At 42.3% G+C, this 13,740-nt stretch overlaps 1 protein-coding gene across 8 annotated transcripts in view; it reads left to right on the top strand.

Moving 5' to 3' along the window:
- PIK3R3 (phosphoinositide-3-kinase regulatory subunit 3) overlaps nucleotides 1–13,157 on the top strand; it is a 267,358-nt gene extending 254,201 nt beyond the window's left edge. For all 8 annotated transcript variants that reach the window (XM_075181573.1, XM_075181579.1, XM_075181575.1 and 5 more), the window contains 9 exons: nucleotides 4,387–4,498; nucleotides 4,583–4,681; nucleotides 4,982–5,162; nucleotides 5,244–5,369; nucleotides 5,735–5,877; nucleotides 5,970–6,146; nucleotides 6,610–6,684; nucleotides 6,773–6,943; nucleotides 7,777–13,157. In XM_075181573.1, coding sequence (XP_075037674.1) covers nucleotides 4,387–4,498; nucleotides 4,583–4,681; nucleotides 4,982–5,162; nucleotides 5,244–5,369; nucleotides 5,735–5,877; nucleotides 5,970–6,146; nucleotides 6,610–6,684; nucleotides 6,773–6,943; nucleotides 7,777–7,975 — 1,283 coding nt within the window. In that variant the 3' untranslated portion in view covers nucleotides 7,976–13,157. The remainder of the gene's footprint in view (nucleotides 1–4,386; nucleotides 4,499–4,582; nucleotides 4,682–4,981; nucleotides 5,163–5,243; nucleotides 5,370–5,734; nucleotides 5,878–5,969; nucleotides 6,147–6,609; nucleotides 6,685–6,772; nucleotides 6,944–7,776) is intronic.
- The last annotated feature ends 583 nt before the right edge of the window (nucleotides 13,158–13,740 follow it).

A 13,740-nucleotide genomic window follows, 5' to 3' on the forward strand; every position in this document is an offset into this window, starting at 1 on the left:
GCAGTCTGTTTTCTGGGGTCCCCCTAACTAACTGCTCCTGTGTGTGTGTGGTGCACCCCTCTTCCTGCTCCCCTAGACAGTGTGCACCCCTCTTCCTGCTCCCCTAGACAGTGTGCACCCCTCTTCCTGCTCCCCTAGACAGTGTGCACCCCTCTTCCTGCTCCCCTAGACAGTGTGCACCCCTCTTCCTGCTCCCCTAGACAGTGTGCACCCCTCTTCCTGCTCCCCTAGACAGTGTGCACCCCTCTTCCTGCTCCCCTAGACAGCACCCCTTATTCCCTGCACCCCTAGACAGCACCCCTTATTCCCTGCACCCCTTTGTGCAATGCACCTCTAATACCTTGTGCCTCTAAATAAGGGCTCCTCCTAAGAGGGTGCTTCCCAGAATTCCCTGTACCCCTAAATAAGGGTCCCCTCTCTCCCCCTTGCACCCCTATATAGGCTCCTGTCATCCTCTCTACCTTAGACAGGGAGTATGAGCTCATTCTCTGCACCACTTGTATAACCCCATAAACTGTTCCTTTCAATTACAATGGGTCGTTTTCCATCTCTTAATATGACAGAAGATTCTCCTCCGATATCCCTGAAATATAGGGTGGATCTCCCATTATTCTGTTCCTCATGATATTTAGTTGGATGTGTTTGAACCCCTGACTAAATGTGCCTCATCCTGTCTGTTCCCTGTGCCCCAAATACTTAACTTTGATCTGGTGTTTAACCTCCTTTCAGGCATCATCTCTTTGTTTGTACCCCAGATATCTCCTGTGCTCCCTGAAATAAAATATGCCCGCTGCCATAGACTGCCAGATCTAGCTGGTTACTTTACCTGGCAGTCGCTGAAAGGTCACTCAATGCATTACGTAATGGAGCTGGCTCTGTCCTATTGTGCGCTTCCCATTGGTTTGGGCACATCAAGTTGCCCGCTGTATTAGGCGTTCATTGATCAGCCTCAGGCCTTTGTTGCACACACATTGCTGATTACTGAATCCTAAATTTGTTGGTTCTTTGTCCTGTGGTTCCTGTTTTGCTGCATAATGTATATAGCACAGTATAACTTTGTATCATCTGAGATATGTGACAAAGCTGCAGAATAATCTCCCCTTCCCAGGAGACCCTTCCTCAGTAGGGATTTATAATGCATTGCTGTACTGATCATACCTTTATGGTAATGGGGGGGTGTAAGTGCACGGACCTGGGGGCTACAGATAAACCCGATTATTTTATTAAATGTGCGCTCTGCGTGCACCTCATTACTCTGAATGTCCCAATATAGACCCTGATGACTAGCTCTGCTTTTGTTCATAGTCTTCACGGCTGTCATAGACAAATTTGAATGTCTGATACAGCATCCTAATACTTGGCATTGTGGAGTTTATAAGCTTTGTGGCCAGTTTGCCCCATTCTATAGTGCACGGTGGTCGCACTTGGCTTTGTCCTCCGTGTAATGTAGAAGTACAGCTGGCTGCCATTCATTGTTACCAGTCTGTCAGTGAAATTACCTGGTCTGATCTGGAGGAAATTGTATTGAATTTTTTTAAATTATTTTTTTTTACCCCAGCTGTGATTGTTTTTGTAGCTGGCTGTGTTACAATATTGTAACCCCATTGAATGAAACTTGACATTCTTCTGCATGGACTCTGGAGTGACACCGGTGGTAATACAGGAGCTCGCTCAGCATTTTGTCCAGAGGGGGCATCGGAACAGCTGATGTCTCCTATAGAGAATTATGTTTCGGTTCTGCCATTAATTTCTCAGTAATTGTATGAATAGGAGCGTTTGTCTGTACTAGGGCAGTATAATCATGGGCACAGTCTCCCTTCTGTGTTTTTATTATTTGTCGGTTTTATTGTTCTTAAGTGGACTCAAGGTATCAGGTCTGCAGTTCTATAAAGTGTATAGAGTGCTTCATCTTCCAGTTACTGTCTGAAATGTCCCAAGTTTTCTCCATCTCCGGACCATAGTGTCATACATCCTATTACCACACGTCCCAACTTCTGGAACTGCAGCCTGGAAACTGAGCACGGCTCAAACTACCTGCTGCTCCCCCGCACATCCACTTTCTGCAGCTGAACGTCAGGAACATACGATTCCTTTGCTGGGCTCTGATTGGCCAGAGCCCTGTCTCCATTCAGAGATTACTTTTTGCCAACAGCATCTGATTTGGGATTTAGAAGAGAAATTGGGTTGGATGGTGAGCACTGCGGAGGAAGAGGAGGGGGGAGGATTAAGGTTACTAGCGAGCAAGCTATAGAATAACCAGTTCAGTGCAATCTGCTGCTTGACTATGTGTAGGTGAGCGCGTCTGCACGCTTCAGGATTACTGGTCTGCTTAGATTTAACTGTATCATTTATTTGTAAGTATGATGGCTAGTATAGTGTTTACTTTCATGTAACTATACAGAGGCTCAGCAGTATAGTGTCTTTCATATTTAATGCACAAACTAGTTACTTGGTGTCTTCAGAATTGCTATTTACTCATTTATTTTGTCAATTTCAAATATGCTTAGGCTTGAGTGGTACTCTTGTGTCTGGATCTATAGTCATACAACTCCTTTATGTAGAAGGAACCTGACACTTAGACAAAGTGTCTAAAAATCCATAGTGCCACTTAATGTTCGATGAGGTACCTGGATTCAGGGATGTTTTCTTCAGCTTTCATACTTGTGAATATTTTGCAGTATGGGACAGGACAAATCAGTAGCTTTTTATGTAAGCCTTGTAACAACTATTGTTATGTGGAAACAAGTCCACCCTTAACTTTGCATTTACATATTTGGATATAATTAACAATCATCTTGTCCTCAGAGTCCTAAAATGAAAGTAAGTACATGGTTACTGTTTCCATATCTGTAAAGGAGTATTCATATTTGCAGTAATGCCATGCCAAGGGAGAGACTGCAGTGTTCTCCATATGATTGCTGCTGCTTATCCATCTGTCAAGTGGTTGGAGGTGTCCTTATAACCCTTCCAAATCCCATCGTTCTTCAGTGACATGAAGCTTGTCCATATAGTGGATGGATATTGCCAGGAACCCAAATCCTAAATCCAGTGATCTACACAGTAAATATTCCATCTCAGTTCTGTACCGTGAGAAAACACTGAACAGGTGTGTTCTTCATAAATGGATAGCGAAGAAAAAGCCCCATGTCTCCCAAAAAATGAATAGCAGTACAGCGTAGGTCTTGTATGTCCAGGACAGTGTTCCAAACGTCTTGTTTCATTTAGATGTAACTATGCAGACCTAATTGGGGGCATATGGTTTTAATGCATATAGTCATATTTGGCAAAAAACAAAGAATGCATATAGCCACCAGAACCTCCTCCCAATCCACAAGCTCAGTGGTGGTAGGCTGATGATTTGAGGTTGTATTACAACCACAGGAACTGGACACCTTGCAATCAACCATTAACTTTTTTGTTTTCATATACCAGAGTAATATAGAGGTAAATGTGAAGCCATCTGCATGACACCCAACTGAAGCTTGGTCAGAATCTGAATCGTGCAACACGACAATGATCCTAACACACCAGCACATCTACAGCTGAAATAAGTCATTAGTACTGACCTCCACTCCATTAAGATGCTCTAGTAGGACCTTCAGATCTGGACATAAACTAATGACCTCAAATGTCAAAGACGTGAAGTAGTGCAATGGACCGAAATCCCTTAAATATAATTAAAGCAACTGAATCTTGTTTAAAAAAACACAAAAAAACCAGTTAGTTGTTGCTGATAAAGGCGATTTCTACAAGCTACTGAATTATGGAATGTACTTTTTCACACATGGCTTCTCCAAGTTTTTTAATTTAATGAATGACCAGATAAATCTGTTTTTGTGTCAAAAAATTTATTTATACATTTTTAGAACTTGGTGAGGAGTAGATGATGGTCAGTTATTTTACGATGTGTAAGATTTGTATGTACTTTTATATAAAAACACAAGTTATAAGTGTACTTTTTTACTTTCTTGCTTCTAGAATCCATGGTAACAAAATCTAGAAATGTGTGATTAAGTACAATTCTCCAGTCCTTGTTTGTTACAAAACAGTTTTTGTAGCCTTCATAAAGAATTTGACCTGTCAGTATTTTCAGCATTTGGTTATGTGCATTAGACTGAATTGTATCTGAGACAACTTTGTAGAATAGTTTAATGAGCCTTACATACACCTCTGGTCTCTGTTCAGTCTGTGGATCTGTAGGTGTGCACTCTGGGTGCTTTATCGGAGGTGGGAGGGACAGTCGCTGGCTGGTTATGGTCGCTCTGTTGTTCCTGCTGATCCATGTGGACTTCCTGCTGAGTTAATGTTTCAGATCTTGTGTTCAAATTGTCTTTGTGTATCAAACTGCTTTTTGTCTAATCCAAATTTCCATCTGGGATTTTTCAGCACTTCCTCCTAAACCACCAAAATCCATGAGTCCAGTGTGTAATAATGGCAGCAAAGACGGCTCGAGCTCACCCCTCCAGGACACAGAGTGGTACTGGGGAGACATCTCCAGGTAATAAGTCAGAGAGGCATCAATAGACTGTGACTCCGTCTTGCCAGGGGCCGTGTGCATAATGACACTTATTTCTGTTACCAGGGAAGAGGTAAATGATAAGCTACGCGATATGCCGGATGGCACCTTCCTGGTACGCGACGCCTCCACCAAAATGCAGGGAGATTATACTTTGACTCTCCGGTAAGTGATACTTTCTTATGATGATGTGTGAATTCCTGTAGTGACAGCAGTCAGTGGCTCCTCTGATACATTGTAACACATGAGCGAGACACAAGCCTTCTCTAGTCTGATTCTTTCAGGGGGTGAAGGTTATACAAGCTTTCATAGATTACTGGTAAAGGTTCTTACTTAGACCCAGAGCTATTGTTATGGTAATGATACCCTCGTGTATAAACCCTGATTCATACTGGAACTATTCCTGACTGATCACCCTTCAGTTTTAGGTGTAATTCTTGTGGTCTTCACATTGGTTTATTCTAGGAAGGGCGGAAACAACAAACTGATAAAGATCTATCACAGAGATGGCAAATATGGGTTTTCCGATCCACTGACCTTCACGTCTGTTGTGGAGCTGATTAACCACTATAGACACGAATCTCTGGCCCAGTATAACCCCAAGCTGGACGTGAAGCTGATGTATCCGGTGTCCAGGTACCAGCAGGTGAGGATGATATGCTGGACATCCAGACTGCTCAGTGTTGTCTGGAGGCTCCTTGTACTCATCTGACTCTGTCCTGCGCAGGACCAGCTGGTGAAGGAGGACAATGTAGAAGCTGTAGGAAAGAAGCTCCAGGAATATCACGGCCAGTTTCAGGACAAGAGCAAAGAATATGATGGATTATATGAGGAGTACACCAAGACATCCCAGGTGAGTGACCTGACATATATTCTGCGTAGCCACACCCCCAGTCTGTCGCACCTCTTTCCATGTTTTTATCTCCTTCAAATCATCCCAATAATAAACAGTCAGTTAATTTTATATTAAAGACCTACATCAGAGTTAATGGAACAACTCATTCATGTGAAGATGGCAGAGTATTGTGAGAAAAATGAGTTCTTAGCAGATAGCACCAGCAGGAGGACGGGAGACTGAAATGTAACATACGGAGAACTTGTCACCTCTAACAAAGAATGACATATATAAACTGTAACACATTTAGTGGGGTTTGTTGTGTCTCGTGTTTTTACTGCGTGGACACTTGTACTATGTGCTGATGCTGGTACATGTTGCAGGAGATTCAGATGAAGAGGACAGCGATTGAAGCCTTCAGTGAAACCATTAAAATATTTGAGGAGCAGTGCCACTCGCAGGAGAGATACTGTAAAGAATTCATGGAGCGCTTCCGCCAAGAGGGGAATGATAAAGAGATTGAAAGGTAATATCTGTGGAGTGTTGTACTAGGGAAATGCTTCATTGTTCTCTGTACACAGACTGATTGCATACTTTGATTTGTCACTCTTCTCCTAGAATAATAATGAACTATGAAAAATTGAAATCTCGTTTGGGGGAGATTTATGATAGTAAATTACGTCTGGAGCAAGACTTAAAAAAACAGGCTTTGGACAACCGGGAAATCGACAAAAGGATGAATAGTATCAAACCTGACCTCATCCAGCTGAGGAAGCTCCGAGATCAGTACCTGGTGTAAGTGGCAGTTCTCCTCGTGTAGCAAGCACGGAGGTGCCTCTATTTTACCTTTGTCTCTGCTCTCTGTATAAAAGAAGCAGCGCCCCCACCCCCTTATCATGACAGTGATCATTACACCTCCTAGTCACCCCCCCTCCCCCCACTTACAGTGGCCATTACAGCTCTGTCATCCACCCCCTTCTCTCTCGTGTATTGATACTCTTACTTGCATATCTCTCCTTGAAGAGGACAACCAAACCCTCATTGCATCTGTTCAGCTTTAGGATAGGATATTGGGGACACCTATGATGACTGCTTATAAGTGATGCTGCTTATAGCAACCAATTGGATGTTTGCTTTCATTTTCCCAACTGTACAAGATGAAAGACAGAATCTGATTGCAGTTTGCATGCGTGTCCCCCTCCCACTGTCTCATCTGGTACTGCTATGACTTCTACTAAAAGACCCTTTTCCCTGACAGATGGCTCAATCACAAAGGAGTGAGACAAAAGCGCATTAATGAATGGCTTGGAATCAAGAATGAGCAGTTTGACGAGTGAGTGTCTTCCTCATTGTACAAGGACTGCATGTGTCATGCTAAACGCAACCTTCAACTTGTCGTTTCTTTCCTCCTGACTTACCAGACCGTACTTTTTGAGTGAAGAGGACGAGTGTCTGCCACATTACAATGAGAAGACCTGGTTTGTGGGGGATATCAATCGGATACAAGCGGAAGACTTACTCCGAGGGAAACCTGATGGAGCTTTTTTAATTCGTGAAAGCAGCAAGAAGGGCTGTTACGCCTGTTCTGTGGTGTAAGTTTATTTCCTATTAATATCTCAACAGCAGTGATACCTGATATTATACCTATTCTATTCCACTATTAATACCTGATGCACCAGGGACTCCCCTAACCTTCAACAGAGTAATCGGGTAAAACCATGCATTAAACAGACATTTGCAGGCATTTTACACATTGGACAATAGCGGGGAAGAGCTGCGGGGGAAGGCTGAGTGCTGCCTGTGCCCATCATTGGTCTATAGCATCAGTAGTTTGTATAAACTGGCCCATCTGGCTTCAGGCTATGGTCTGTGGCCATCAATCTGCTATCTTCTGCGCACACCTTTATAGACAGGCTGATGACACTGGTGATTTTGTTGCATGCTGCCCCTTGGCACAGGAGCTGATGCACATGGCAGGCAGTGGATATCCTGATACCTTGAACACATGAGCTGGGTTCCTTGGGGTTGAAACATGCAGATGCACAAAGTGCCTGTATCGTCATAATCTTGTAAAGTTGATTCCCGTATGATTATCACCAACTACCACAATGCTGTCTTCAAAACATCCGATAATGGTTTGTGTCTTGCTTCATTTATTGTCCTCTCCTGAAAAACAAAACCCCACAGCTGTTTGGTCTAGTTCAGCGTTTACATAAAAGTTGCATTCATTTTAAAACCATTTTTGTTGCCCTTACTATATACATGTGTTTAACCTGCAACAATAAGTGGGATCAGTGTATTTGCCAAGAATTTAACACCAAGGAAACTTAAGTACTAATATGGCTGATGCTCTGTAAATGTGCATCATGAGGAGCTGCCTCCTCCATGCTGTAATAATCTCATACAGTTTGTTTCTTCCTCCTAGGGCTGATGGAGATGTTAAACACTGCGTTATATACAGTACGTCACGAGGCTACGGCTTTGCAGAGCCATATAATCTCTACAGCACACTTAAGGAGTTGGTTCTCCATTACCAGCATACATCCCTCATCCAACACAATGATTCTCTTAACGTCAGGCTGGCCTACCCCGTCTACGCACACATGTCCTCCCTCTGCAGATAAGCCCCTGCTGGGGAGGACAAACGGTGGCTATGCTGGATCTTTTCTACAGTTTTTACTAGAACTAAGAGGGCATTCTTTCTACTTAGACTGCTTGTTTTGCACAAGAAGTGAATTTGTGAATGTGAAATGAAGAGGTGTGACAGTACAGGATGGCGGAAGAGGGGTCCTGGTGCTTCCCGCGGTTCAGCTGTGAGAAACTGAGAGAGGTCACTGGGGTCCCGGTGCAAATTACGGACTCTCGGGAGCTGCTGCTCTTGTCTCAGACATCAAGGAATAGGTGGGTAGAGACCTCCCCATTCCTGATAATGCAGCACTCGCTCTGTAATGAAAGGTAACAGGAGACTTGGGAAAGAAAACCAAAGGATTCTCGAGATTCACTTTTATTTCCTGTAAGGGGAAAGAAGAAAAAAAAAACATAGTTGCTTTATTTTTCCAACAGTAAACAAAGTTTTGGCTTCCACAGCACTAACTCTTCACATGAGGAGACGTCAATATTTTTAACCAAATTCAACCACCAAAACTTTGTTCGTTGCTGGATCGAGCACTTACGTGGGAACTGCGTTGGCATCTGCACATATTTGTACGCCAAAACTTGAAAAAAAATTGGTGGTTTGAAAACACTAATCTGTCAATATTGTGTTAAACTTAAGTTTGTGTGTTAAAGGCTTTCACCCTCTGGGTGGCAGCCGCCTATCGCATTCCATTCTATTGCAATGCATCTGCCACCCAAGGGGTTAAATTGTTCCTCTTTCCAAAGTTAATTAAAATGGACACTCTGCTTTGGAATGTAACGTGATATTGAGCTGGTGCTCCATTGTGTGTGTTTATGGTGATATTGTCAGATAAATGGACAATGCTTCTAGATGGCTCGTATAAAATTGAGCCCAGTGATTGCAGCTATGTACAGAGACTATAGGGGGGGTCCCACACTGTACCCCCTGAGCTTGTATATATTATATGGTGCACAACACTGGGAATCAGCAATATTGGAGACCACAAACCCCCAGTAGCTGTAACGTTGGGTGGAGGGCACTGACCTGGGCGGACTGGCTGAGATCACCTGGCAATGCCAGTTGTTTCTCTGGCGCTGCTCAATAAAAGCTAAATTAATGTTCTTTTAGTTCAACTCTTACCATGTAGTGCCACAGCGAGTAGTTGGGACTTATATTGATTTTGTTTTAATGTGGGGCTCTTATACATATTCCCTGGCAGGTTGTTATGCTGTGAACCCCAGTAAATGACTTTGCGGAGTGACCAACGAGTGAAGCCATCTAGAAGCATTTGCCATCTGTTCCAGTGTTTTGTCTCCATCTTTCTGCCCATTTTATACCCATGCTGGCCGTTGCACATCGGCTTTCCAGTTTTTTTGCACTCATTCGGCGCTTGGTACAAAATGGGTATGCAGCAGATAGAACTAAAAACCAAGCGTAAATGCACTACAGCAGTTATGCCGCCAGCTGGTGACCCGATTGCATAATGGGTGAGGGAAAACTTGCAATGAGAAGTGGGGTAAATTCCCCAAGTTATCATGTACGTACTTTATGGGACAAAGTATATTATCAGTAAGTTATTGTGACTGACGGGTGAGGCCCTCGGCTGACCCTCGCCTAATACCCTGCTTTGTTCAGAGACTGACTGACCTTTCGGTCTCATTCCAGACTTAATCCTCTGTCTTATGAATAAAATCATAGTATGAGAACTGGGAATAACTGTGCAATATAAGTGTATCCTCGTAGGGCGTCTGGTCTCCTTCATCCCCCGCGTTTGCTGATTTCTTCCAATGGGGTGTGGGTGATTGCAAGTCAGTATTATATATTGTGGTTTTGTTTTCCTGTCTCTAACTTCTCAACGCACTTCTCCCTCTGCAGGTGCCATGTTCATTATTGCTGGTACCTCAAGGGCCACACTGCTGTAGAGTCCCTTTAAATGCCCTTTGGGGTTTTCTAATAGTCTTCCACAGTATCCATATGTAGCTTGTGCCTCTAAGATTGTGCACAAGTGGTTATCCATATTAATCAATGTTGCCAGCTCGGATTGGTTACACATTGCTTTAGTCCCTCCCACTTGAAACTCGACACAGAGGAGTCTGCTGAGCTGAAATACTCTGTGCTGTTAACATTGTAATGCTCTGATTGGCAACAGGTTGTGTTGGCAACACCCACTTCATTTTCTACACATCTTTGTCATTTTTTGAAGAATGATACATTAGGTGCTCTGACTAGACTAACGCACCTAAAGATAACTGCGACTCATCGGATTCTGCTCTGTAGACCTTTGTCACTTGGTATCTGATGTTAAGGGAACAAGTTACTGTACGTGACAATTTGTCAGACGCTGTAACGCCATTGAGCGAAAAGCTTGGTCTCCTTTGAAGATGAAACTAAATGAATTAACTCTTGGTACTTGAACAATCTGTGTGAAAATCTGTTTTTATAGGATGTTGGGACATGCAATTTAAATGACTTTTTCTACATTTTGCTGTATTTCTGCATTTATTAGCAGAATTGTTTCAGGGGAATCCTAAGTCTAGGAATTAAGCTTTTTATTCCACAGTTGAAGTAACTGTTTTTGAAATGCATTTTTTGTGTGTAGGTCTTTACTTACGTTGGTTACTGCAGATGTAAACTTTGAAGCTTATACGAGAGGCTATGTACTTCTATTCTTAAGGTGACCTAAAGGTAGTTACTAACCCCCACGTGCTATAAGAGCCCCTTACAAGGTTCGCATACAGGGAACACCGCCTACAGCTAAGTTTCTAATGCACATGTGGGCGCAGTCCTTCCTATACGTGTGTGTCGGCCCAAAGGCCCAAAAAGTTTCTAGTGTGTAGATTTTGTAGTTGGATAATACAGAATCTGGTGTAATGACAGTGGAGAATGGGGGGTTTGCCTGGCTGCTGAATTATGTAACTACAGGCACTGGGGGGGTCAGGAGGGTCCTTCCCCCTTAAAACAGACTATGTAACAATGCTATAAAATCTATGACTTGAGTCCCTTCTGTTCACTCTGGGTAATTCCATCCTGTGCTATTGTCCATTGCTGAACTTCTATCCCATCTGCATTCTCTTTTTTCCTTTCAAAATCAATGAACAAATTTAAAAGTGTTGCATGTAGCTGGAGACTAGAGGAACTACAATTCTATATTTTTATTCTTGGTAAAGATTTCCATGCCTTAGAGCAAGGACATAATTACATAAGGGCCCTGTTCATGCTGGTGATATAAAACAGAGTAACTCCCACCAGGGTGACAGCTTGTGGAACAGTGTAAATCTCAGCAGATTCCCCAAATACAAGTATGCTGATCTCTCCACCACACAGCGGGTGGGATGTTCCTACAGTGGTAACACTCTCTCCCCCAGCACCCACCTTTATAACACTAGTCCTCTATATATGCCCCATGTTTGGAGGACTGATGATTCTGGTTACACCAGAGATCTAGTACTGGGATTGAGACATGGTGTCATGTATAAGCAATGAATCCCTATGGGACAAATACACCTTGCTACTTGCACATGGTGTGATTTCTCTGGGATCTACGGTCATCCTGGCCTTTGCTATAGAGCATAATTAAGCAGATTACTATAATGATCGTAGAATGGTTTTATAGAGGCAACAGTTCTTCTATTTCTTTTCCCACACAAGGGTAGCTGCCAAACATAAATCTTTATACCAAGGATGGTTGGGAGTACATGTATTGAGATGTATGCACATAAGTGTGTAGTATGAGACCTAAAGTGCTTAATTGTAGTTGTATCTGGTGACAATGCTGTAAGGAGTCTGCCCGGCTTCATCCAGGTACCAACAGGCCCCAGGGGAAGGGCTGCTCCAGTCTTTGATGTAATGGGAGCAGTGGATGACATTTTTGCACAATATGTTTCTTCCATAGACAGGAGGAGACTTCAGTGATACAAGTATCCACATGTTTCTCATTGGTGGGAGTGTTTCTCTTTTTGTTTTTTTTTCTATATGGTGACTTGTAATACACATAGCTTACAGTAGGGGGCATATTATTCCCTTATAATGCACAAGTTTTCTTAATGAACAGGCCAGTTTCTGTAGCTATTATTTACAGGAGTTTATACAGTGGAAAGATTACCTTCCATGTTTCAGACGGTGGGAACAGGAGTTTGCAGCGAGTCTCCTTCATTTCTGCATAAAGTGACATTTCAGTGATTTTTTTTTTTTTTTTCCAGCAGTCTCTTCTAGCGGCACTAAGGAACTTAAAGGGCTTTTTGTGATCTGTATGAGACAAACCTTAAATTTCCAGATGTGATTGGAAGTGAACAGACGCTGATCAATTAGTTTTAATCCCAGCCAAAACCAACTGTATGTATATTTTTACATTCTATATATTTTAGCGCTTTTTTTAATGACATTACTCCCATTAATGAGGAGAAAAATCAATTACATTTCAGATGCACTTATTTTATGTATAACGATAATGCTATGTTTGACATGAGTAGGATTTTTTTTTTTTTTTTATCATTATGTTCTCTGCGGGACAGAAAGCTTTTCAGTTTAATATTAAAAGCTTAGGAGGAATATGCAAACAGGTTTTCATTAACTAGAACCCAATAAGCTATTACGATGCAGTAAAGGTGGGTAACGTGCACGGCATTAGGATCTCTCAGCGCCTTCGTACACATTCTGCTTCTCAAGTGACTCTTCCTGTTCTACTGAATTTCGGCATGTAACTTTGGTACTATGTTACTGTTGGTGTTAACGTTCTGTCTTTCTGTGGTGTTATGGGTAAATGGGTTTCACAAGAAACAAAGTGTATGTTTTGTGTTTCTCCGACAGATCATGCTGTAGATTAGGCAGGATTCTCCTTACAGATACCAGTCACCAGATGTGTGGGTCATAGAACCAGCTGGGCTATGGGTCTTCCTAATCCTGGCATCAATATTTCACTCCATTTCCCCTATAAGAAGTGCTACATAAAGCCACAATCTTTTATCTCCCCCCACACTGGTCAGTCTGGTGACTCGTATTGGTCCTCAGTATTTGCTTTTGGTTTGGTACCATGGTGCGCTGTTGTTACAAGTGAACTTGTATCTAATTGTTCAATACTCCTGTATCGGCTGTGTTTTACCCCCCTCACATGGGGGCAGATCTGTGTACAGCATTTACATGGTTTCATGATACTTACCTGTCTTGCAGAATTAAAAAGAATATTTTCTTGATCATGTGGCTATGCAGTGTCTTATTTCCCACCAAGCTGTTTTATTGTGAGGATTCACAGATCAATAAGATTGTTGGAGTAAAGGGATGCTGGAGAATAAAATGCACACAATGTAACTGTACTAAATAGTGAGCTCTACAGGCAAACTTGCCAGCGCCATCACAGAAACTAAGTAAAGGCCTAAACTGAAAATATTTATATATGACAAAGGGAAAAAGTAGGGTTAATCCCTGTAGGAATCCATGCAAAGCCTCCTATGGAATATTCAGAGTATAAAATGTTATTAGACTCATCTCCATTTGTCTGAGATCATTATACTAATGTCTGACCTTCACTCTATAATCAGCGTTTGTACCACCAATACAGAGGGAAGAATGGCCATGAAAGAGGTAGGGGAAATACAAAATGTGAAAGATTTGTTGGTTTTGAATAATCCATTAAATCATAAAAGACATAAAATGTAATTTGTAAAACTTTGTACGTCGAATATGCATTTTAGAACTGCTTAACAGCCCTTTGTTTACTTATAACGTGACAAATGAAACAAACATTGTTGCCTTCATGCAGCCACATTATCCCATCAT

The sequence above is a fragment of the Mixophyes fleayi genome, chromosome 8 (assembly GCF_038048845.1).
Source record: "Mixophyes fleayi isolate aMixFle1 chromosome 8, aMixFle1.hap1, whole genome shotgun sequence".
Lineage (NCBI taxonomy): Eukaryota > Metazoa > Chordata > Amphibia > Anura > Limnodynastidae > Mixophyes > Mixophyes fleayi.